This window comes from Littorina saxatilis, linkage group LG9 (assembly GCF_037325665.1).
Source record: "Littorina saxatilis isolate snail1 linkage group LG9, US_GU_Lsax_2.0, whole genome shotgun sequence".
NCBI lineage: Eukaryota > Metazoa > Mollusca > Gastropoda > Littorinimorpha > Littorinidae > Littorina > Littorina saxatilis.
Window position 1 is genome coordinate 51,181,261 of NC_090253.1, and position 25,000 is coordinate 51,206,260.

At 39.2% G+C, this 25,000-nt stretch overlaps 1 protein-coding gene and 1 long non-coding RNA gene across 2 annotated transcripts in view; one reads left to right on the top strand and one right to left on the bottom strand.

Annotated features, from left to right (window-relative positions):
• The window catches only part of LOC138976412 (uncharacterized), a 556,176-nt gene that overhangs the window by 29,701 nt on the left and 501,475 nt on the right, over positions 1-25,000 (bottom strand). The window lies entirely within an intron of this gene.
• LOC138977453 (uncharacterized) overlaps positions 19,684-25,000 on the top strand; it is an 11,258-nt gene continuing 5,941 nt past the window's right edge. Inside the window, exons 1-2 of the mRNA XM_070350322.1 lie at positions 19,684-19,900; positions 21,845-21,906. Coding sequence (XP_070206423.1) covers positions 19,893-19,900; positions 21,845-21,906 — 70 coding nt within the window. The 5' untranslated portion in view covers positions 19,684-19,892. The remainder of the gene's footprint in view (positions 19,901-21,844; positions 21,907-25,000) is intronic.

A 25,000-nucleotide genomic window follows, 5' to 3' on the forward strand; every position in this document is an offset into this window, starting at 1 on the left:
CTAACGCATCATATCAACTCCATGTATAATTTTCAAAAGAAGGCAAACAGATAAAATGACTAGGGTAATAGGTTAGGTACCTGCCATGTGGGCACTTTTTCCACTGCTGTCCTCAGTCCTATACTTTTCATCAAGACTTGTCACCATGCCGAGTAGATCTAAATTCGGAAGTCTTCATGTGGCTGAGGCATATATCTGACATAGCGTCGATCTTGTTGTAGGTTAACCTCCTTTCTGAAACAAATGGCAAAATGCGATTAGTTATGATGACTACAACCTACACAAATATAAACAGTGTTTTGAAACAGAATAGTCAGGTTTAAGCCACTTTACCTATGCAGCATGGTAACCCTACAATATGCGAAACATGTCGACTGCAGCAGCCTGGTTCTTAAAATAATTCTGACGGTCAACACAGCCAGAAATGCCAACAAAGACAAGAAAGCTGTTGCAAGGTAAGCTTACCAAACGTTACATAGCGAATCATATGATAGTGCGTAAACAGCAAACAGTAGATCTACAATCAAAGAGAGGATCGAGTCTGGAATGAAACGCGATACAGATCTAGCATTCAAAAACTGTCTTTCACGTTCAAGGAAGTTGTTGCAAAGTACTTAAGACTTACTAAATTGTACAGACAAAACCATGACAGTGCATGTTTTGAATCTGAGGAAAAAATCGTGATCATTTTGACTTTGAGAACAGATTCATTCCGTTTCCTTATATCTGCATGTTCAAGTAAATGGTGGACAGTTTTTTTCGGGCAGAGTAAACTTAACTTGAGACTCTACTGCAAGTCTTGAAATTCACATAAATCGAACCACGAGCAAAGACATCCAAACATTACAGGCACTTTAGATCAACTCATTTCACTAGAGGTGACTGCCTAGCACTGTGTTTGACATCCGTGTCTGCTGAAATAAAAAGAAATTAAAACAAAACGGATTAACAGTAGGTGACACGTTATCAGAGTGGGAGACACTAGATCTGTCTCTGAACTTACCGGGATACGGCTGCAAGATCGACACTGACTGCCGCGCTTTCGACAGCTCTTCCTCGCGTGGACATTGGAAACACGCTGTGCAGATCAAATTGTAGGAAATCTCCCTTTGGTATCTTCTTTATTTACTTTTCTGGAGCTTAGAAACCGAACAACATGAAATCGTCTTCCCCGGCGAATCGGCGAGGTGAGAACTGGACCACAATCCTTCGCGCGACCCCTGACCTGATCTTGACACCTGACCTGCCGTCTACATGCCAAACACGACACAAACCCGTCAACTGCTTGTACCCCTTCAAAACCCCCCACCACCCGTTTTCTTTGGATACACGCTTTAACTACACACATGCCGACACAATGTTGATCATTGCTTCAATAATTTGAAGATGGTGCTTGAAAATTAACCACGTGAAATGAGTATTTCGGTGTTTAGCCAAAAATGTTAAAGTTTCTACCACAGACATACACACATACATACATGGGTGCGTCTCAGAATCTCGTCCTCTGTTTGTGACATTATCACCAAAAGTAAAATCTTCCCAGAAAACTTTGATAATACTATTTACACACTTCTCAGGTTGTACCTTTTCAGTTTAAACAAGAAAAAATATAACATTGCCTATAGTTTGCCATATATTGAGCATTATTTGGACCACTTTTGCAAAATCACCCGTGTAACATGGAAACAATAAAAGACAAAAAAACTGCATTTATAAGGCTGAAAACGACTTTTATTCAGTTATTATTGTTGAATCACAAGCCATTATAGAGTTCAATATGAAATGACTACATGCAAACAACAAAATAATGTTTTTTTCAAAGTTCCATGCATTCGTCAAAATTTCAATACAAAAATGAAAATTAATTAATGATATCCTGATCAGAACATGTTGATACATGGTATTCATTCAGTCTGATTGACATTTAACCTTCACAATAGCATATATACAAAGATGTGTTGCTCTAAGACAAAATGTTAGAAAGTTATCCCAAAAGAATGCAAAATGTGACCCTCCACCACGGAATGAGTCGTATGTCACCTTTGCATGATTTTCATATTTTTACATTTTCTTAAAGAGTTTTTATGCTCTATCCAGTGGTGAAACCCGTTTTAGAAAAGAGCGAAAACTGTTGGAGTTATAAGCCTGTGACTAAGGTGACCCTCACACTGTTACCAGACACCCCCCGGACTTATATTAAGCCTAGCGTAGAACCGCGCGAGGTGACATGCGACTCATTTCGTGGTGGAGGGTCACAAATGGTCACCGATGTAACATGGAAACATCACTTTTGTAACAAAGAAACAGTTATGCTTTTTCCCACAAACTTTACTAAATGAAGCTAATTTTGCAACCAGATTCTTCTTAGGTAAAATGCCAAACACTAAAACAGGAACAGAAAGAAAAAAAGCTGGACAAAATCAAGAAAACTTTGCCCCAAAAAAGAGAAACATTAATGAAAAGTTCATCACCGACGTAACTCAGAAACGAACAACCAGACATGTATTATAAGGTTTGACATGAAGAATGCAAATGTTCAAAAGTGGTTCATTCAATTGTTAAGACAATAAACCAAAGGCATTGGTTACATATAGAACAGTTGCCACTTGCAGTTAATTAATTTATTTCAAAAGAAATAATGCCCCCTGGCATTGAAGGTGGGGTCACGAATCATGGTTGCATCAGATGTAGGGACTAAGGAAATATCATCGATCCCTGGAAAGCAATACGTCCTTGTCCGATTAAAACCTCGTAACTCGATTTTTTGCGAAATCTACTTTTCTACATCAAAATAATCTACGATTTTTTCTCTATTTTTTGGTTATTGTGGTGAAAGCCTAAGATCGCTGGAAGTCAGTTAAAAATGGGTACAAAAATACCTCGTATATCATTTTGGCAAAACCGCGAACCAAAATTACACGTAACTTGAGTTACGAGCTTTTTTTCGTTCGCGTGTTATTCAGTTTTGGCAGATGCAAACCTCGTATGTCGAATTACAAGTTTTCTAACATCTAAACACGGCGGTAAATGAACTGTTTCTGTTAGATATGAGGTTACGGTAAGATGTCCGTACGCTCAGAGTTTAGGTAAAATTCAATATTAGCGTCATTAAGGAAGTTAGAAGTGCCCACATTACCTATTGTGTAGTAAAATGACAAACTACGACATCAGTTATTGTTCAAATGATTGTTTAGTTAGTATTTTTCCTTTGCTGAGTACAAAAACATAACTACAAAGAGAGATTAGGTAGTTAAAGTATTCTGACTATGTAATAGTTCAGTCCTGAACTTCTGATCTTATTTGTTAGCTGAAGATGTACAGGTATGCATATGTCACGTACTGAAGTTGTATTCTAGTGTCTGAATGCAGTCCATCATGTCTGGCAGTGGGTCCTTCACACCTGAAAGTCAATTATCTTCGTTTGAAGATCTTATGTTGTTGTGCTGTGTGTGCCTGAATAAAAGTTCTATACCATGGGATTTCGAAACGGAACTTATCATAGATGACATCACTGTTCGTATTGACTCTGATTGTGTTTCGTGGGTGTACTGTGTCCATTCATGTGGACTGCATGGACCCAACAACTGTAAAGCATGACACAAACTTTATCTGCTCGACTTGTTTGCATTAGGAGTCATGTTTGTTCTGTCTGGTGCAAGCTCCGCAAGGGTGAGCAGGGGTCAATTGATGGTGCAGCTTTCGCTTGGAAACAAAGTCACTATCTTCCATGAGTAATGGAAGTAGTGAAGTAAACCAAACATTGTGATTCACCAACGTTGCAACCCCACAAACTATGAATGCAACGTTTGCTGTGAATCCAAGTACGGAAACATCCAATGTACCAGATGCACATTCAACACAAAGACGAAGCTTGCAAATAACAGAACATTGACAAGAGGGTTGCTAAAGAAAATGGTGATGTCCAAGTTTTCACCATGTATCTGCAGGTCGACTTGTTGGCCCTATGTATCTAAGCAAATGACAAATACTTCAAGATTAAGCTGTGCTGCCGCTACTTCACATTGTACAACTTGAGTGACACAGAGGTTGCTTGCTACTTTTGGGATGAGTCATAAAGAGAAGTCAAAAGCAACAGTTGGCGAAACAACCAAGGCAATCATTATCTACAATGACGGCTGTGGGTACCAGAACCGCAGTTTAATAGTCTTGGGAAACGTCCACCTGAGAAAGGTCATACCTGGATGGAAGTGGACTCTGTACACCCAGCTATCAAAAATAAACTAAGGAGAAGGCAGATAGTCTGGCCTGCCGAATACGTCGAAGTCATCACCTTTGCAAGAAAAGGGCAACCTTACAAAGTTGTCCAGGTGGACCACACATTCTTCAAGGACTTTCTTGATCTCAGACACTTCTGGGGATCCATAATTGGTGGATATTCGCAGTCAGAAGTACCTGCCTGACGGTACTTGTCGCGACAAGCTCATCTATTCTGAGGAGTGGCGGCATTTTTCACAAAGAAGATCTTAAGAAGGAGAGCACATGGTGATCCCGGTATACTGATACCCCAGCTGTACAGAGTACGGCTGACCATCAAAGACACAAAGCAGCACCTTCAACATGTCAAGGAAGTTTTTCCAGTAGATGCATACCAATCTATAATGGTCTACCCCATGGTCGTTAAGCTTTGCATTCTCATGAGTGGTCATCCTGCATAACTACTAGCTGTTCTAGGACATTTAGAAGAGATATCTCATTGTTTTCAAGGAATACCCTGTTCTCTGTGCATACAAAAAGGCTCTTGTATTGATGTTTACGCTTCCCTACAAGCAAATAATGATTATGTATGTACTTATCAGCTTCAGTTTACACTTGTTTTTGTGTGTTAATTGAAACGGTTGCAAGGAGACTGTAAGGAAATTTAACACAAGAATGAGTATACATTGGTTTGTACAATCAAAAAACAAATGACAATTGTGACAAAAGAACGATTGTGTGTTTACTGCGTTTTTTAAACATTGTTTTTGTCTTTTTTGTTCTTTGGCTATGTTACAAAACCTTGTAAGTCTTTAAGTTTAGTTGGGTTTTAAAAAAGAAAAACTCGTATCTTGCAATTTTGTTGAATATCGTGCGTTTTAATTGTGACCAACACTATCTAATTATACACAGTACTTTGTTTGTGTTTGTAGATCATGTGCAGAAAAAATTGGCTTATTTTGATGACAAGTTATTTTTTAAAGACGTTTTTTGTGTTTTTCTCGAAACGCTAAAAATCGATTTACGAGGTTTCAATCGGACAAGGACGATTATAGTAGTTCCCCTCCGGTTTCCTTCGAAGGAACTTTACCACCAGTTCATCAGGTCGAATCTCTTGCACCTGAAACATGCAAGTACCTGCGATTTCAACCAAAGATTGATGCAATATGTGTACTAGTTTCACTAACATGAATTTGTTTGATGTCTATCAAGATTTTGATGCATCCACATTCACTGGCTAAAAACAAAATAAAGTAATTATTTTGTTCAGACTTACCATTCCATTGAACATACAACTTTTACAATTAAAGAAAACATTGACACTTACTGTTCCTTTAAATCGATTTCGGAAATTTAATTTTGATCATAGTTTTTATATTTTTAATTTTCAGAGCTTGTTTTTAATCCAAGTATAACATATTTATATGTTTTTGGAATCAGGAAACGATGTCAAATAAGATGAACGTACATTTGGATCGTTTTATATATAAAAAAAAAATTATAACAATTTTCAGATTTTTAATGACCAAAGTCATTAATTAATTTTTAAGCCACCAAGCTGAAATGCAATACCGAAGTCCGGCCTTCGTCGAAGATTGCTTTACAAAAATTTCAATCAATTTAATTGAAAAATGAGGGTGTGACAGTGCCGCCTCAACTTTTACAAAAAGCCGGATATGACGTCATCAAAAGTATTTGTCGAAAAAAAGAAAAAAACGTCCGGGGATATCATACCCAGGAACTCTCATGCCAAATTTCATAAAGATCGGTCAAGTAGTTTAGTCTGAATCGCTCTACACACACACACGCACAGACAGACAGACACACACACACACATACACCACGACCCTCGTTTCGATTCCCCCTCTATGTTAAAACATTTAGTCAAGTTTTGACTAGGTGAAATCGAAAGAAAAACTATTACTAACAAATGTTTAGCCTAATTTTTCACTTCATAGAATATCATAGCAGCAAAAACTCACCTTTTCTCAAGAACCTTGGGTGTTGATCACTGTCGTAACAAAATCACAGACTTCGGAAACATTCTCGAAATCTTTCTTCACTGCTGGAAGCTGAACTATTTCTCTCTGTAACTGCACATGCGTAGTCACCCGCACCTCTAAGTCACTACGCGCAAAATAGTTCTAATCTTTCTTCAAAACTCTGAACATTATTTGCAAAACCGTTTACCATCGTAACTGAATTTTGAAGAAGCATGTCATATTGCGCAACTTTCAACTTAGTTTGCAGATGCAATTTTGAGAAAATAATACTTAAATAACATTTAGCTTAGCGATTTTCTATGCCCTTTCATGTCAAGATCGTGTTGAAGATGAATATGCAAATTCTAAAGTTCAAATTTAGGACGTGTTGCTGTTGCACGCGTGTGGAAACCTATGTTACGACAGTGATGGCAAATTTCAAGCGATTAATTTCGTTTAAAAAAACAATTCTGTGGACAAAATAACATTTCAACTGTCAAGTACACTTAAACCAAACACACATAACAAGAATAGCAGTCCTTGGACATTCTACACGATTCTTGTAGTGAGGTGCAAAACTAGTTGATGGTTCATGTCACAGATCAGACCTCCATTTTTCACGCATCCAATCATTTCTTTCGCAAAACAACCTTCATAATAACCATGCAAAATACTCAGTTTTGTTTGTACTATTTCTTTATTCATTTTAATTCTCAAAAATACCAATATCATGATTTAAAATTCAGTATGTTTCAATTGTGGGCTAATTTGATTATGGCACACACAAAAGGTTCAGTTTCTGAGACGCACCCACATACATACATACGCACGCACGCACGCACAGACAGACAAAGTTTACCATCGCATAGGCTACACTTACGTGAGCCAAAAATACGGTGGGTGCAATAGTCGCCCCCATTTTTTCAGCAAACGCCACCCAAGGCCGCTTTGGACGGGTAGAAATTCTGTACTTTCCAAGTCTATTTGTGTGTGGTTGTTCAAGACTATGGATAAAGCTCGCGTGAGAAGATTACGTCACGGTCAAAAGTCTTTGACGTCAATTATTGCATCATGACGTCATGCCTCCCTGTAGTCTTTCTCTCTCGCGCAGTGTGTGTGTTTGTGTTCATTTTGAGCACATGTGTTAGTGTTACTGTTTGTGTGTGTGTGTGTGTGTGTGTGTGTGTGTGTGTGTGTGTGTGTGTATTTGTGTGTGTGTGTGTGTGTGTGTGTGTGCGTGCGCACGCGTGCATGAGTCTGTACTCGTGTGTGTGTGAGTGTGTGTGTGGGCATAAGTGTATGTGTGTGCGTGTATGTGTGTTTGTTTGTAAAGGTGTCTATGTCCGTCTGTCCATATGTGCGTATGGGTGTGTGTTTTGTGTGTATGAAGTTTTTGTGAGAGAGTGAGTGAGTGCGTGTGAGTGAGTGTGTGTATGTGTGTGTGTGTGACTTGGGGGTGTGTGTGTGTGCGTGCGTATGTACAGTGTGTGTGTGTGTGTGGGTGTGTGTCTGTTTGTATAAGAGAGAAAGAGAGAGAAAGAGAGAGAGTGGGTGGGTGTGTGTATGTGCGTGTGCGTAAGTGTATGTGTGTGTGTATGTGTGTTTGTTTGCAAAGGTGTTTATGTCCGTCTGTCTATATGTGCGTATGGGGGTGTGTTTTGTGTGTATGAAGTGTGTGTGAGAGAGTGAGTGAGTGCGTGTGAGTGAGTGTGTATGTGTGTACGTGTGTAACTTGGGGGGGGGTGTGTGTGCGTGTGTGTGTGTGTTCGTGTGTGTGTGTGTGTGTGTGTTTGAGAGAGAGAAAGAGAGAGAGTAAGAGAAGTTTGTCTTTCGCTGGGGTATGCAGTGCCTTGGCGTTGCACATCTACTTAATTACCGTTTAATTCGACCAAAAGAAGTTTCGAAGCAACCCCGCGAATTAGACAGAACAGCCGCAATGGGAACTTGAGCGCTTCTACTTGATTATGCCTGTCAGTCAAAGAATTCTCGTGACCTGAGTCAGCCAATCAGAGTAACACACCTGACGTGATGAATATTCACAGGTCAAATGCCTTTGACACACAACAATCTCACAAGATAAACCATGTTGAACATGCGTTTCTCGTTGAACAGAGAGCGACAGATTTAGAACCGACTCCATACGGATGGGAAATGACGTAAAGATACATTTGATGTAAAGCGAGTGGCGCAATTTTCCTTGATTTTTCCCGAACATAGATCATTTAGATTTCAAGTGAGCGGTCGGCATTGCAAACTCAGACGATGGGCGGTGCCTTGCTGTTCCGTTACGCACCCACCGACAAAATTCGCTTTTCGGTATTTTTGAGATAAAGAGAGTATTACCTGACAGCATTTGAAGTGTCATTCTTTAGAATAAATCACGCTGATATTGTTGAATTACATTTTTACTTTGTCTTGTTAATTTTTAGCGTGATAAACAAAAAGGGTCCCTGCCTGAACGTTATAACATTTAGAGGGTCACCTAGAATCCGTCCTGATTGGTCACAAAGCCATATGGGGCACTGAATTGGTAATAATTTAGTTTACCAATACATTTGAAACAGATGTTTCTTTCAATGATTAGGACAAAAACTGTCATCATGTGTCAAAATTTGGATCGGCTTTGGGATGTGCTTGTGAAGAAAAGTAGTCTAGGAATTGTTCTCGTCGTATTTTGTGTCCACTGACCGTACTGATCGTATTCTAAACAATCATGCGTACAAAATACGACACAATCGTATGGGTTGCCAGGTCTGTCCCGGGTGATGCTTGGACTACACAGTTCGGATGATGTTGATCGTGTCCTTACCCATACTTTGTTTAAGCAGAATGTCAACGTTAAAAATATGGGTCGTACCCAGGACATATGCCATGCATTCATGGTTTACTTGTTTACAAGTGTAATGGGGCATTTGAAACCTGGTCAGTAGACAAGATCTTAAATGATTAGGTTTTTAACCAAGTACTCAAACCATTGCGTAATTTCTAGTACACAGTCCGGATGGTGTAGGTCGTGTACAACCTTTGTGATGAAATTGTATGGTGTGTATCCTCATTCAGATGACGTCGGATGTGTACGACCCATACTCAGCAGGGAAAAAACTGTATGTGCAGACCCAGAGACGGAAGCCATGTCCCACCCCCGTGTCATCACAATGGAACGTAAAAGACCTTGGTCATTCTGCCATAAGTGGCTGAATACACCTAAACACGCAGACACCTGGGTAGCGGGACTCCGTTGCTGCTAGCTTTCCACTGGGAGGAAGCGACCCGAATTTCCCAGCGATGGGACAGTAAAGTAATGAAATGAAATGAAAGGAAATGAAAATGTACGTCTTTTATGGCAATAACAATAGCAACTGTGGGTGAACATTAACTTCTGACTGCACTGCTGTTTCAACATCACATTGAACGACGAAAGCTCTAAACAACAATGATTTGGACATCTATAGAAACAAATATCTTTAAAAAATCGAGTTCAGGAATAACGAAGTAAATTAATTTTTAAGCCACCAAGCTGAAATGCAATACCGAAGTCCGGGCTTCGTCGAAGATTACTTGACCAAAATTTCAACCAATTTGGTTGAAAAATGAGAGCGTGACAGTGCCGCCTCAACTTTCACGAAAAGCCGGATATGACGTCATCAACGACATTTATCCAAAAAATGAAAAAAACGTCTGGGGATATCATACCCAGGAACTCTCATGTTAAATGTCATAAAGATCGATCCAGTAGTTTAGTCTGAATCGCTCTACACACACACACAGACACACACACACACACACACACACACACACACACACACACACACACACACACACATACACCACGACCCTCGTCTCGATTCCCCCCTCTACGTTAAAACATTTAGTCAAAACTTGACTAAAATTAATGTAAACAAGAGGCGAAGCCTTCAAGGCTCACGTAAGAAATCGACAAACAGTAACACAAACTCAATCACTCCGTCACACACACACACACACACAGTACACACACACACACACACACACACACACACACACACACACACACACACACACACACACACACACACACACACACACACACACACACACACACACACACACACACAGAAAGAGCATAGGTGAAACTGTGCAAGAAAGCGAGACACTAGATCTAGATCTGTCTGTCTGCATGTAGCCTACTTACATGGACACGACTGCCAAATAGTCTCGGCCCGCTCAAAATAACAATCACCGAGACTTTCAGTAATTCCATCGCGTGACGTCTAACCCTCGTACGTCATAATGTGACGTCAATGTAATATGACGTCTTCAAATGTTAAAGTTTCTACCACAGACATACATACATACATACATACGCACGCACGCACGCACGCACGCAAGCACGCACGCACGCACAGACAGACAAAAGTTAGCATCGCATAGGCTACACTTCGTGAGCCAAAAACAAGTCGCGTAAGGCGAAATTACTACATTTAGTCAAGCTGTGGAACTCACAGAATGAAACTGAACGTAGTCCGCCGCTAGTGCAAAAGGCAACAAGTCGCGTGAGGCGAAAATACAACATTTAGTCAAGTAGCTGTCGAACTCACAGAATGAAACTGAACGCAATGCAATTTTTCAGCAAGACCGTATACTCGTAGCATCGTCAGTCCACCGCTCATGGCAAAGGCAGTGAAATTGACAAGAAGAGCGGGGTAGTAGTTGCGCTGAGAAGGATAGCACGCTTTTCTGTACCTCTCTTTCTTTTAACTTTCTGAGCGTGTTTTTAATCCACACACACACACACACACACACACACACACACACACACACACACACACACACACACACGCACACACACACACACATGAAGAAATAACTTTTCTGCACAAGCAGTAATGTCATCATCCATAAGCCAGTAAAACGTATTCCAAAATAACAAAAACAATAACGGTTGTAAATCGGTTCTGCGTAATGTCTTATTTCACAGAAGCTGGACGAACATTTCCGAAATTTTTGTTATCTCAGTTTCACTATATTGTCAAATATCAGGACTGAAAATTAATGGAATGGTCATTCCCAAGGTCTAATTACAATGGGTTTTTTTCCTGCGATCGGCGAAATCTGATATGCTGAGCTGACAGATGAAATTATACTTTTGTTATCCTACCTTGATGTTTGCGTCATGTTTTCATAAGCTAGAGATGCAGTGTTAGCAATTTAATCTTGATTTATTTTTAGTGAAAACTCAACTACAGCTGACGTACCATAAACCCCACACTTTAAAAAAAATAACCCACCCATAACACATTGTAATCCTCGTGACTGTTTAACTGCTTCCATTATGTTTAAAGTACAATTAGGCTTTGGGGAAGATAATCTAAAAGAATTAAATGAAAGCCTGTCAACGTTCTTATAATTCTTATAATTCAATCTGTCACCGAGTTTGATTACGCTTTCATGCGATTGCAACAAGGCAGAAAATGGTTCCGTTCTGTTCACATATTCCTTACTGTTTACTTACCTGCTACAGACAAGTCCCAAGAAACGTGTTTCCTTATTTTCGTCCAAATATTCGGCTTCCACTTAAAACTTTCAAATGTATTGTTTTCTTCTTTTTTCGTGATCGCAGAACAGCAAAATGTATCGGAAATGTGTTAATGGTTCTTGTACACATCATCGTATTCAAAGTCATGTCTCTAAAAGGACCAAATAATAGAGATAACGTTTCAATAGATTACCCCTATACCAGCACCGCATGTGAGCCCCATATCGACCCAATGTTATTATGCACGTCTTCTGGGGCCCAGTAAGCCGATTTTGGTCCCACATGGGTAGCATCTAGGGTAACCACAATCACCCCATATGTTCCCCACAAACAGTAGGCCTACCCAGACAGCACGCCTATATGTGCCCCAGATTGGCCCTATATGTGCTCACTTATGGAGCTGATCTTAGCAACCCCATTATATATGACCCATACTGGAAGCGCAAATGGTATTGGTGTGGGTCCTATCTGGGCCCAATGAGGGGAGCATCCTGGCCACATGTGGGTAGCAAGTGTAATGCAAAGATGGTACCCATACCCATACCATTTGCGCTTCCAGTATGGGTCATATGGTGGTTGCCCAGATCGTCCCCATATATGTGAGCACATATTGGGCCAATCTGGGGCACATCTGGGCGTGCTGGCTGGGTAGTCAGTAAGTCAGTCACGCTCACTAACACACACACACACATACATCCCCGGCTCCTTTCTCAATTCCCATTCTGCCAGAGTACGTTTAGCCAAATATTGATTAAATGTTAAGACAAAAACAAAATAAACGAAAACGTATACAAGGTAATTACTTCTGTTGATCCTTTTAATTACATTTAGTCAAGTTTTGACTAAATGTTTTAACATAGTGGGGGAATCGAGACGAGGGTCGTGGTGTGTGTGTGTGTGTGTGTGTGTGTGTGTGTGTGTGTGTGTGTGTGTGTGTGTGTGTGTGTGTGTGTGTGTGTGTGTGTGTGTGTGTGTGTGTGTGTGTGTGTGTAGAGCGATTCAGACTAAACTACTGGACCGATATGCGATCTTTATAAAGTTTCTGGGTATGATATCCCCAGACACTTTTTTTCATTTTTTGGATAAATGTCTATGATGACGTTATATCCGGCTTTTTGTAAAAGTTGAGGCGGCACTGTCACACCCTCATTTTTCATTCAAATTGATTGAAATTTTGGCCAAGCAATCTTTTTTGATAAAATGATCCAAAATTACGTTAATCTTTCTTATTCTTCATCATTTTCTGATTCCAAAAACATATAAATATGTTATATTTGGATTACAAACAAGCTCTAAAAATTAAAACATAAAAATTATGATTAAAATAAAATTTCCGAAATCGATTTAAAAACAATGTCATCTTATTCCTTGTCGGTTCCTGATTCCAAAAACATATGAATATGGTATGTTTCGATTAAAAACACGATCAGAAAGTTAAAATGAAGAGAGGTACAGACAAGCATGCTATGCAGCACAGCAATCCCACTACCGCGCTAAACAGGCTCGTCAGTTTCACTGCGTTTTGCACGAGCGGCGGACTACGGTCATTGTTATGGGGGCCAAGAGGCCCCCATTTATACGGTTAGTTTCGAGAGTGACCATGGGAAGCGCCATTTTGTTGTGAAATACGTCATCAGTTTGTGTACACAGGAAGTTGTGACATCCGTCACCCTTTGGGAGGGGTGAAGGGATCATCGTTCATCAGTAGAAAAATGTGTGAATTGGTCATCACTGAGTTTGTGTAACACAGGAAGTTGTGAAATACGTCACCCTATGGGAGGTGTGAAGACAAAATTGTTCAACAAAAAACGAAGGTATCAGCATAGGTCTAAATGTGCAGGATCAACCGCAACAAACTCAAACCATTCATAATACACTGCATCTGAGTGACTTATATATATATACCAACATTTTATTTCTTATTTTCAGCACAGGCATAGGAAAAATCATGAACCAAAATGTTATTTGTTTTCAAACATACAGTGACATTAAACATTGTTATGTTAAAAAAAAAAGAGGGAAAAAAAGAAGCTTTTGTGCACAAATCAGAATATACATTGTACATTTTACCTGCAGGCCAAACAGTGTCTGTGGCAAAGGACCCAGCAAGTTGCACTGATCTATATTTTTAGATCAGTGGCAAGTTGTCAAGAACAGGCGCTTGCATTTGGATGTGTCCAGTGATAGTAGGTTTGGTTGTGATCAATCAGAATAATGTGGGAATAAAAATGTATGACAGTTTGGTATGATGACATGTAATTCACATATGCTGAAATGTAATATTATACATGATATAATATTATTATGGCTGTTGCCATGACCATGAACCCCAAGAAAGGTTTAATGTTATGTAAATCAAAATACCAAAATCAAGCACCTATTAATCTGGTCTACGGCGCGGGAAGATTGAGGCCTTCGTAAACGTTCAACGTTGGCCAATAATGATTTTAACAATGTTGTGTCGTTTTGTATTATGTTTTATTTTGTTGATCAATTGATAAATATGTCTTCCCAACATATCACACATCAAACAGAAATAAAGTCTTAGAGAACTACAATAATTAGTGTTGCCGTCAAAACCTTGCAAGGCCTCAACCGTTCTCACGAGATCAGTTACATTTGTTTCTCTCTCTCTCTCTCTCTCTCTCTCTCTCTCTCTCTCTCTCTCTCTCTCTCTCTCTCTCTCTCTCTCTCTCTCTCTCTCTCTCTCTCTCTCTCTCTCTCTCTCTCTCTCTCTCTCTCTCTGAGTCTCTCCGCTTCTGTCTTTCTATGTCTGTCTCTGTCTATGTGTCTCTCTCTCTCTCTCTCTCTCTCTCTCTCTCTCTCTCTCTCTCTCTCTCTCTCTCTCTCGCTCGCTCTCGCTTTTTCTCTCTCTCTCATCTGACTCTTGGCACACAGGTCAAAGCAGAGATTAACTTGAGTGCACGTGTACCTATCAGGAGGGGGAGGGGGGTGATTTCTTGAATTAGCTGAGGGCCGGTGAACATGTGTCGTTGTTTGCCGTTGTCATGAGAACAGTTACTTTTGTTTTGTTTCGTTTTTTTCTCTAAATTTTTGCATTTTCACAACAGGCTTTTCTGCTTACATGGTGTAATTTGGAGAAAAAAAACGGAACAAAACAGAAGTAACTTATCTCGTGAGAACGGTAGTGCACTAGTTTTGGGGAAAAAAACAAGACAGTACCTTATCCCTTTCAACCCGTATGGGGCCCTTCAACATGTGACAGACTGACAAATGCACCGAACCCATTATTTTGGTTCTTCGAGAGAATGTTACCGTGAAAACCTTTTCAGTGCCTCAGGGTCAGCTCAGGGTCAGTGTCATAAGAGCCTACATGTATGGCCGGACGAAGCCATGTTAACGGAAGCGGATTTTCACACTGCTAAAACCTGACTTTCTTGCGGTTGCTTTGTCTGCAATGCCTTAGAACTCTACAAATAGTCAAGCCAGGATTCTACGTGTCCTTGCCAACGCGAAGGTGAAGAGAAGGCGCCTTGAGAACAACGGGTACCTGTCAAGCTGGAAGACTTTTCTTTTAACTTTGCAGTCGCAGCTGACCCCACGTCGTGGGCACACACTTAGGAATCGTAGCTCTGAGTGCAGATTCTTCATTTAGTAAACATACAAACAAGCAAACAACCAAGCAAACAAGTTTGTGTGTGTAGGTGTGTGTGTGTGTGTGTGTGTGTGTGTGTGTGTGTGTGTGTGTGTGTGTGTGTGTGTGTGTGTGTGTGTGCGTGCGTGTGTGTTTGTTTTTCAAACGGTTCAGCGACGTGGGAATCAACGTTCGCAAGTTTGTGACCCCTTGCTTTACTTGTGAGTCACAGTTTTAACCCTAGTAAATGCACATTGTCTGACAAACTTTACGATGTAATACTTGACATGGAATTGACTCTTCACAGCTGGGTGAATTGACTTATGTTTGATTCGCATTTCACGAGCTGCACGGTGCTAGCTGGACAGGGCAGGTGAATATCACTTAACCCGCGCTTGACATCCTGAAGTGTGGACAAAAATAACAGAAAACTTGACAACACAGACAATATTTCAATGTTCGCCCGCTGTCACAATGTTTCTCACCTTATAGTTTTCTCTTTGTCTATTTAAAGCGCCCTTCTGACTAGGTACAAAAGTTTAATAGAAAGTTAAATCTCTGAATTTAATTATAAACTACTTGAACCCTGAAAGGAATATTTCATTTTCTCTTGTCCCCACAACTTTCACGAACAGCCGGATATGACGTCATCAAAGACATTTATCAAAAAAATGAAAAAAACGTTTGGGGATTTCATACCCAGGAACTCTCATGTCAAATTTCATAAAGATCGGTCCAGTAGTTTAGTCTGAATCGCTCTACACACACACACAGACACACACACACACGCACGCACATACACCACGACCCTCGTTTCGATTCCCCCTCGATGTTAAAATATTTAGTCAAAACTTGACTAAATATAAAAAGAAAAGAAACAAGTCGCGTAAGGCGAAAATACAACATTTAGTCAAGTAGCTGTCGAACTCACAGAATGAAACTGAACGCAATGCCATTTTTCAGCAAGACCGTATACTCGTAGCATCGTCAGTCCACCGCTCATGGCAAAGGCAGTGAAATTGACAAGAAGAGCGGGGTAGTAGTTGCGCTAAGAAGGATAGCACGCTTTTCTGTACCTCTCTTTGTTTTAACTTTCTGAGCGTGTTTTTAATCCAAACATATCATATCTATATGTTTTTGGAATCAGGAACCGACAAGGAATAAGATGAAAGTGTTTTTAAATTGATTTGGACAATTTAATTTTGATAATAATTTTTATATATTTAATTTTCAGAGCTTGTTTTTAATCCAAATATAACATATTTATATGTTTTTGGAATCAGAAAATGATGGAATATAAGATGAACGTAAATTTGGATCGTTTTATAAAAATTTTTTTTTTTTTTACAATTTTCCGATTTTTAATGACCAAAGTCATTAACTAATTTTTAAGCCACCAAGCTGAAATGCAATACCGAAGTTCGGGCTTCGGCGAAGATTACTTGACCAAAATTTAAACCAATTTGGTTGAAAAATGAGGGTGTGACAGTGCCGCCTCAACTTTCACGAAAAGCCGAATATGACGTCATCAAAGACATTTATCAAAAAAATGAAAAAAAAACGTCTGGGGATTTCATACCCAGAAACTCTCATGTCAAATTTCATAAAGATCGGTCCAGTAGTTTAGTCTGAATCGCTCTACACACACACACAGACAGACAGACAGACAGACAGACACACAGACACACACACATACACCACGACCCTCGTCTCGATTCCCCCTCTACGTTAAAATATTTAGTCAAAACTTGACTAAATATAAAAAAGCAAAAAAAAAGCAAACAAGCAAACAAATAAATAAATAAGGAAAGAGTCGAAACAAAGAAATCCCTCACATGTGTCCTCAAAAACATAACAGCCAAAGAACAAATGACGCTCTTTTTGAGTTCAGGCAGTATCCTAAATTTAATGAATTTCGAAGAAGTTGTCCGTTGTCACAGTTTTCTATGTGGAGACGGATAACAAGTAAAGGTGTCTTCCTTACCGTGAAGCTGTATATGAAGAAGTATGTACCACCACAGATTTGTCTAACGTTTACATTGGACTTAGACACATACCAGCATTCGATGGCCCGGCTAATTTTTGTGCAGAGTGGTGTTTTTCTGATTTAATGTTTTTACAGACACCTTCGTCAATCGGCTAAATTAATTCAGCACAAAATTCTCGCTTCGCATGGAAAGCAGCTAGACTCCAGAGTTTTGAGAATGAGTCCGAGTAAGGATAAGGATAAGGATAAGATTGTATCTATAGTCCTTTGAGGTTACCATCATGGAAATTCGGGCTGCTTTCTCACTGAAGCCAGCGCCGCTACTGACTGAGCTATCTTCCTGAGTAGAAGCATGCTCTTCTTGCATGACAAAGGTGGTCAGATTTATGGTGGTCGTGAATTACGCGATCAGTTACAGAGGGAGGGAGGGAGGGTATTCAAGCCATATTCCAGAAGAAAAGCAGAAAAGTTGTATGATTGTTCCGATGGAAATGTGTACGACTGGCGTTTATTACATTCTCACCGTTTCCCCAGGGAATATAATCAAGTCAAGTCAAGTCACATTTTTATTTCTAGAAACCCCATGGGGGTACATGAAACAAAATAAGTCGCGTAAGGCAAAAATAATACATTTAGTCAAGCTGTCGAACTCACAGAATGAAACTGAACGCAATGGAATTTTTCAGCAAGACCGTATACTCGTAGCATCGTCAGTCCACCGCTAGTGGCAAAGGCAGTGAAATTGACAAGAAGAGCGGGGTATAGTTGCGCTGAGAAGGATAGCACGCTTTTCTGTACCTCTCTTCGTTTTAACTTTCTGAGCGTGTTTTTAATTCAAACATTTCATGTCTATATGTTTTTGGAATCAGGAACCGACAAGGAATAAGATGAAAGTATTTTTAAATTGATTTCGAAAATTTAATTTTGATCATAATTTTTATATTTTTTATTTTCAGAGCTTCTTTTTAATCCAAATATAACAGACAGTGCCGCCTCAACTTGTACAAAAAGCCGGATATCACGTCATCAAAGGTATTTATCGAAAAATAAAAAAACGTCCGGGGATATCATACCCAGGAACTCTCATGTCAAATTTCATAAAGATCGGTCCAGTAGTTTGGTCTGAATCGCTCTACACACACACACGCACAGACAGACAGACAGACAGACACAGACAGACACAGACACACACACACACACACACACACACACACACACACACACACACACATACACCACGACCCTCGTCTCGATTCCCCCTCTATGTTAAAACATTTAGTCAAAACTTGACTAAATGTAAAAAGAAACAAGTCGCGTAAGGCGAAAATACAACATTTAGTCAAGTAGCTGTCGAACTCACAGAATGAAACTGAACGCAATGCAATTTTTCAGCAAGACCGTATACTCGTAGCATCGTCAGTCCACCGCTCATGGCAAAGGCAGTGAAATTGACAAGAAGAGCGTGGTAGTAGTTGCGCTGAGAAGGATAGCACGCTTTTCTATACATCTCTTTGTTTTAACTTTCTGTCATATCTATATGTTTTTGGAATCAGGAACCGACAAGGAAAAAGATGAAAGTGTTTTTAAATTGATTTCGAAAATTTAATAATGATCATAATTGTTATATTTTTAATTTTCAGAGCTTGTGTTTAATCCAAATATAACATATGTATTTGTTTTTGGAATCAGAAAATGATGGAGAATAAGATGAACGTAAATTTGGATCGTTTTATAAAAAATTTAATAATGATCATAATTTTTATATTTTTAATTTTCAGAGCTTGTGTTTAATCCAAATATAACATATTTATTTGTTTTTGGAATCAGAAAATGATGGACAATAAGATAAACGTAAATTTGGATCGTTTTATAATTTTTTTTTGTTTTTTACAATTTTCAGATTTTTAATGACCAAAGTCATTAATTAATTTTTGAGCCACCTAGCTGAAATGCAATACCGAAGTTCGGGCTTCGTCGAAGATTACTTGACCAAAATTTCAACCAATTTGGTTGAAAAATGAGGGCGTGAAAGTGCCGCCTCAACTTTCACGAAAAGCCGGATATGACGTCATTAAAGACATTTATCAAAAAATGAAAACAAATTCTTGGGATATCATACCCAGGAACTCTCATGTCAAATTTCATAAAGATCGGTCCAGTAGTTTAGTCTGAATCGCTCTACACACACACACGGAGACACACACACACACACACACACACACACACACACACACACACACACACACACACACACACACACACACACACACACACACACATACACCACGACCCTCGTCTCGATTCTCCCTCTATGTTAAAACATGCAGTCAAAACTTGACTAAATGTATAAAAAAAAAAAGGGTGGACGTTTCCTAGGTAGTGACCCCTCTGCACAACTTTTGGCCAAAAGTGGGGGTGGGCGTTTGCTAGATACTGGGCGTTTGCTGGGGATTTTACGGTAATTGTAAAATTATCAATGCTGTTGCATAAAAGCCACACCAGCGGACACCATCCACAATACGTCATCGGGCTTCTCGCTGTCTACACAACTTGTTCTGACTGTTCTGCTTGTGGCTACAATACAATCAATTCAAGACCATGCTTTGGTGAGTATAGTTTTCTACAGAGGGTGAAAGTCGCTCGTTAGTTTTCATAGATTGTTGTTTGGCCCAGGACTTGATAATTCTGTTGGCAAAATTAAACAAAGTTCAGTATTTATCACAAGAAACGGCCGGAGTATGACTACCTACATGCCTGGGAAAACGGTCATACACGTAAATGCCTACTCGTGCAAAACACACGTGTGATGGGATTTGAAAAGAGAAAGCACAGACGTGGCACGACATCAAAGACTGTTTTCATTACACCTCTGAGGATTTTTGTTGAGAACGTTTAAATATGTTGTTGCATATAAACATGCTGAGGATTATAAACACGTTTTCGAACGTTTCCACACAAAACTGTAGGTAGGTGTGCGTTCGTGCGCGTGTGTACATGCGTGTGTAAACATGCGTGTGAGTTTGTGTGTGTATATACATGTGTGTTTGTGTGTGTGTATATATATGTATACATGTGTGTGTGTGTGTGTTTGTGTGTGTGTGTATATACATGTGTGTGTGTGTGAATAGAATAGAATAGAATAGAATAATGTTTATTGTCATGAACCAGTAAAGTTATTGACACAACAAACAACAAATAATAATAATGCATTATACAATGCTAAAACAATCCGTAACAAATTTGCCAAGACGAACTTGAACTTCGTCTTCTAAAAATAAGTTACTTGGATTTTTGTTAGCATATTTCATATTGATATGTGAAGCATCTTCTTTGAATTCATCCCTTAATTTAACATATTTATTGCATTTATCTAGAAAATGTATTTCATCTTCTATGACATTGCATTCAATACAAAGACGATTTTCTTTAGGGATATTCTGATGTCTTCCACTTTCAATTTTTAGACAATGTGTGCTAGTCCTTAATCTGCTTAACATCTTTCTGTGTTTATTATTCTTAATTTGTATTAAGTATGACTGCATTTCGTAAGATTTACTGATCATAGAATAAAACTTAAGTCTGGAATATGTATCTGATTTTTCTTTTGTCCAGTATCTTATATATTCCTCTTGTTGTTTTTTGTCAATGGCAAACTTTAATTTGTGTACATTTAATGTAGATTGGTTATGCCAAACGTGACTAAAACCTAAGTTACAAAGAGATTGTCTAACAAATTGTAGCCATGGCGTTTCTGTCGGATGGAGCAACATTGAGTCATATAATTGATGTATATACGAATCTTGTTTGGAGTCTAGAATATGCGCCCAGAATGCTATTGTTTGTGATAACATTTTTAATCCTAAAGGGAACCTTCCTAATTCCCCCAGTACAGGTATCCACATAGCTTTTCTATGAACTCCAAGAAGGAATCGACAAAATTTGATATGAACAAATTCATGAGGAGTTTTGCTAGATAAACATGATCCAAAGATGTGTGTGTGTGTGTGTGTGTGTGTGTGTGTGTGTGTGTGTGTATATATGTGTGTGTGTGTGTATATATATACATGTGTGTGTGTGTGTGTGTGTGTGTGTGTATACATGTGTGTTTGTGTGTGTATATACATGTGTGTGTGTGTACATGTGTTTGTGTGTATATATGCATGTGTGTGTGCGTGTGTTTGTGTGTGTGTAACATGTTTGTGTGTGTTTGTGTGTGTTCATTCTTGTAAAGCCTTGTATAGTATGTGTTGAAGTTCAACCACACCAACACCTGCAAAGTCTAATGTTGCCGTTTCTGCGGTAACGTATACGGATATGGTTGACACTTAGATTCACCACAATTCACCGAACAGTCCTCCTGTTTGGCTTCAGTCCACTCAAAGCGTGAATCAGTTGACGCATGACACATGACGTCATTGTTCTCACAAGGTTTTTATCACGATTAATGTTTGTGTCGTCAGTACTGTCATTCTTAAGAGTAAGGACTTGGTTTGTTTACTTGCTCAGTTGCATCTCTTTACATTCAAGACTTTGTGATTTGTGTTTTTCAGCGTGAACCTTCTGTTGCTGACATGTTTGTCCATTGTGGGCATTGTGTCTGAACCTGAGTCAGGTAAGACTCCAATATCACTCACCTTTTGTTTTCTTGTAACAAGTATCGGCCAATGATCATGTTTTGTACGACTAACGAAATGTTCCAAAGAAACGACCTTTTTGTGTAACAATCGGTTGCTGTCTGACCTTAAGAAGTTACGACTGTCAAGGAACTCATGAGCTGGGACTGAAATTCGAATGAGTTCTGTTGTTGTTGTTGTTGTTGTTGTTGTTGTTGTTGTTGTTGTTGTTGTTGTTGTTGTTGTTGTTGTTGTTTTTCTAATATAACCACGCCGTATTTGCGTAAAGGGTTTTATTACCATTCCAGTGAATCATATGGCTTTTTTTGACTGATTCTAGGCGGTGTCACTAAAACTCGAAAAGACACGAAAAGACACGAAAAGACGCGAAAAGACACAAAAAGACGCGAAAAGACACGAAAAGACGCGAAAAGACACGAAAAGACGCGACGCGAAAAGACACGAAAAGACAGCAAATACACGAAAACACACCTTTGACCCTTTCACCACTGACACTCACACAGCGCATTCACACCTTCTTGTAACAATCACCTCCTCACAGCTAACACGCACACTCACACTCACACTCACACCTGTTTGATGTTGATGTTGGTGTCACTTTATTGGAGTGGATCTCACAACCAAATACGTCCAAACTCTTCCGAAGTTCCCAAAGTTCTCTCCGTTCTCTTTCACACCCTAGCATGCACATACATTATTAAACTTTAGCTAGAGTCACACACATCCAATTACAAATCTCAGTAACTATTAGCAACACAACATTCTAAGATGAAAAGCCATTCCATTGGTTAAAGACAAGAAGAAAGGAGGGGGGGGGGTAAAGACTAAAACATTCGAGCCCAATTGACACGCTTCTCCTATCAAATTCAAAAGAATTCGCTATCTCTTAAATGAGGCTTTGATCTGAGCGCATCAAACATTCCCACACGAACGTGTTATCAGCGGCTATAAAAGTTACGCAACTGACCACACGCCAGCTGAGCTGGTATTCGATCCATCCGATCCGACAAAGGAATTAACATCTAATTGACAAAACGCCGATTCTCCCAACATACCCAGTCAAGCTGGCGGCACATTACATTACGACCACCTGGGGCCCAAGCTATCCGTCTTTTCGTGTCTTTTCGCGTCTTTTCGTGTCTTTTCGCGTCTTTTCGTGTCTTTTCGAGTTTTAGTGACACCCGATTCTAGATGACCCTCTAAAGGTTATAACGTTCAGGCAGGGACCTTTTTTGTTTATCACGCTAAAAGCTACCAAGACAAAGCAAATGGTGGATTTAACAACAGCCTCCGGCTCATGCTGATAATCCACTTTCTCGACATGTCTGTTATCATTTGTTATTACCAATTCAGTGCCCAATATGACTTTTTGACCAATCAGGACGGATTCTAGTTGACCCTCTAAATGTTATAGCATTCAGGCAGGGACCCTTTTTGTTTATCAAGCTAAAAGTTAACAAGATAAAGTACAAATTTAAATCAACAATATCAGCGTGATTTATTCTAAAGAATGACACTTCAAATGCTGTCAGGTAATACTCTCTTTATCTAAAAAAAAAAAAAAATACGGAAAAGCGAGTTTTGTCGGTGGGTGCTTTACGGAACAGCAAGGCACCGCCCATCGGATTGAAAACAAGCTCTGAAAATTAAATATATAAAAATTATTATCAATTTTTTTTTTTCGAAATCAATTTAAAAACACTTTCATCTTATTCCTTGTCGGTTCCTGATTCCAAAAATATATAGATATGATATGTTTGGATTAAAAACACGCTCAGAAAGTTAAAACGAAGAGAGGTACAGAAAAGCGTGCTATCCTTCTCAGCGCAACGAATATCCCGCTCTTCTTGTCAATTCCACGGGCACTGACTTTGCCACGGGCGGTGGAGTGACGATGCTACGAGTATACGGTCTTGCTGCGTTGCGTTGCGTTCAGTTTCATTCTGTGAGTTCGACAGCTACTTGACTAAATATTGTATTTTCGCCTTACGCGACTTGTTTTTTCTTGCTTTTTATATTTAGTCAAGTTTTGACTAAATATTTTAACATCGAGGGGGAATCGAAACGAGGGTCGTGGTGTATGTGCGTGTGTGTGTGCGTGTGTGTGTCTGTGTGTGTGTGTGTAGAGCGATTCAGACTAAACTACTGGACCGATCTTTATGAAATTTGACATGAGAGTTCCTGGGTATGAAATCCCCATACGTTTTTTTTCATTTTTTTGATAAATGTCTTTGATGACGTCATATCCGGCTTTTCGGTAAAGTTGAGGCGGCACTGTCACGCCCTCATTTTTCAACCAAATTGGTTGAAATTTTGGTCAAGTATTCTTCGACAAAGCCCGGACTTCGATATTGCATTTCAGCTTGGTGGCTTAAAAATTAATTAATGACTTTGGTCATTAAAAATCTGAAAATTGTAAAAAAAAAATAAAAATTTATAAAACGATCCAAATTTATGTTTATCTTATTCTCCATCATTTGCTGATTCCAAAAACATATAAATATGTTATATTCGGATTAAAAACAAGCTCTGAAAATTAAATATATAAAAATTATTATCAAAATTAAATTGTCCAAATCAATTTAACAACACTTTTATCTTATTCCTTGTCGGTTCCTGATTCCAAAAACATATAGATATGATATGTTTGGATTAAAAACACGCTCAGAAAGTTAAAACAAAGAGAGGTACAGAAAAGCGTGCTATCCTTCTTAGCGCAACTACTACCCCGCTCTTCTTGTCAATTTCACTGCCTTTGCCATGAGCGGTGGACTGACGATGCTACGAGTATACGGTCTTGCTGAAAATTGGCATTGCGTTCAGTTTCATTCTGTGAGTTCGACAGCTACTTGACTAAATATTGTATTTTCGCCTTACGCGACTTGTTTTTCTTTTTTAAGGTAAGTAGAACTTGGTTGGTGAACCAATATGAAACATTTTTTTAGGGTCAAAAGGTGTGTAATTAATTTCAGAGTATTAAGTTTCTGTTGAACTTTTGCTCCAAAATCAGGCGGGCGCTTTAATTAAACATTCTTAAAAGGTGAGAAATTTTGGTAGACAAGAGAAAATGAA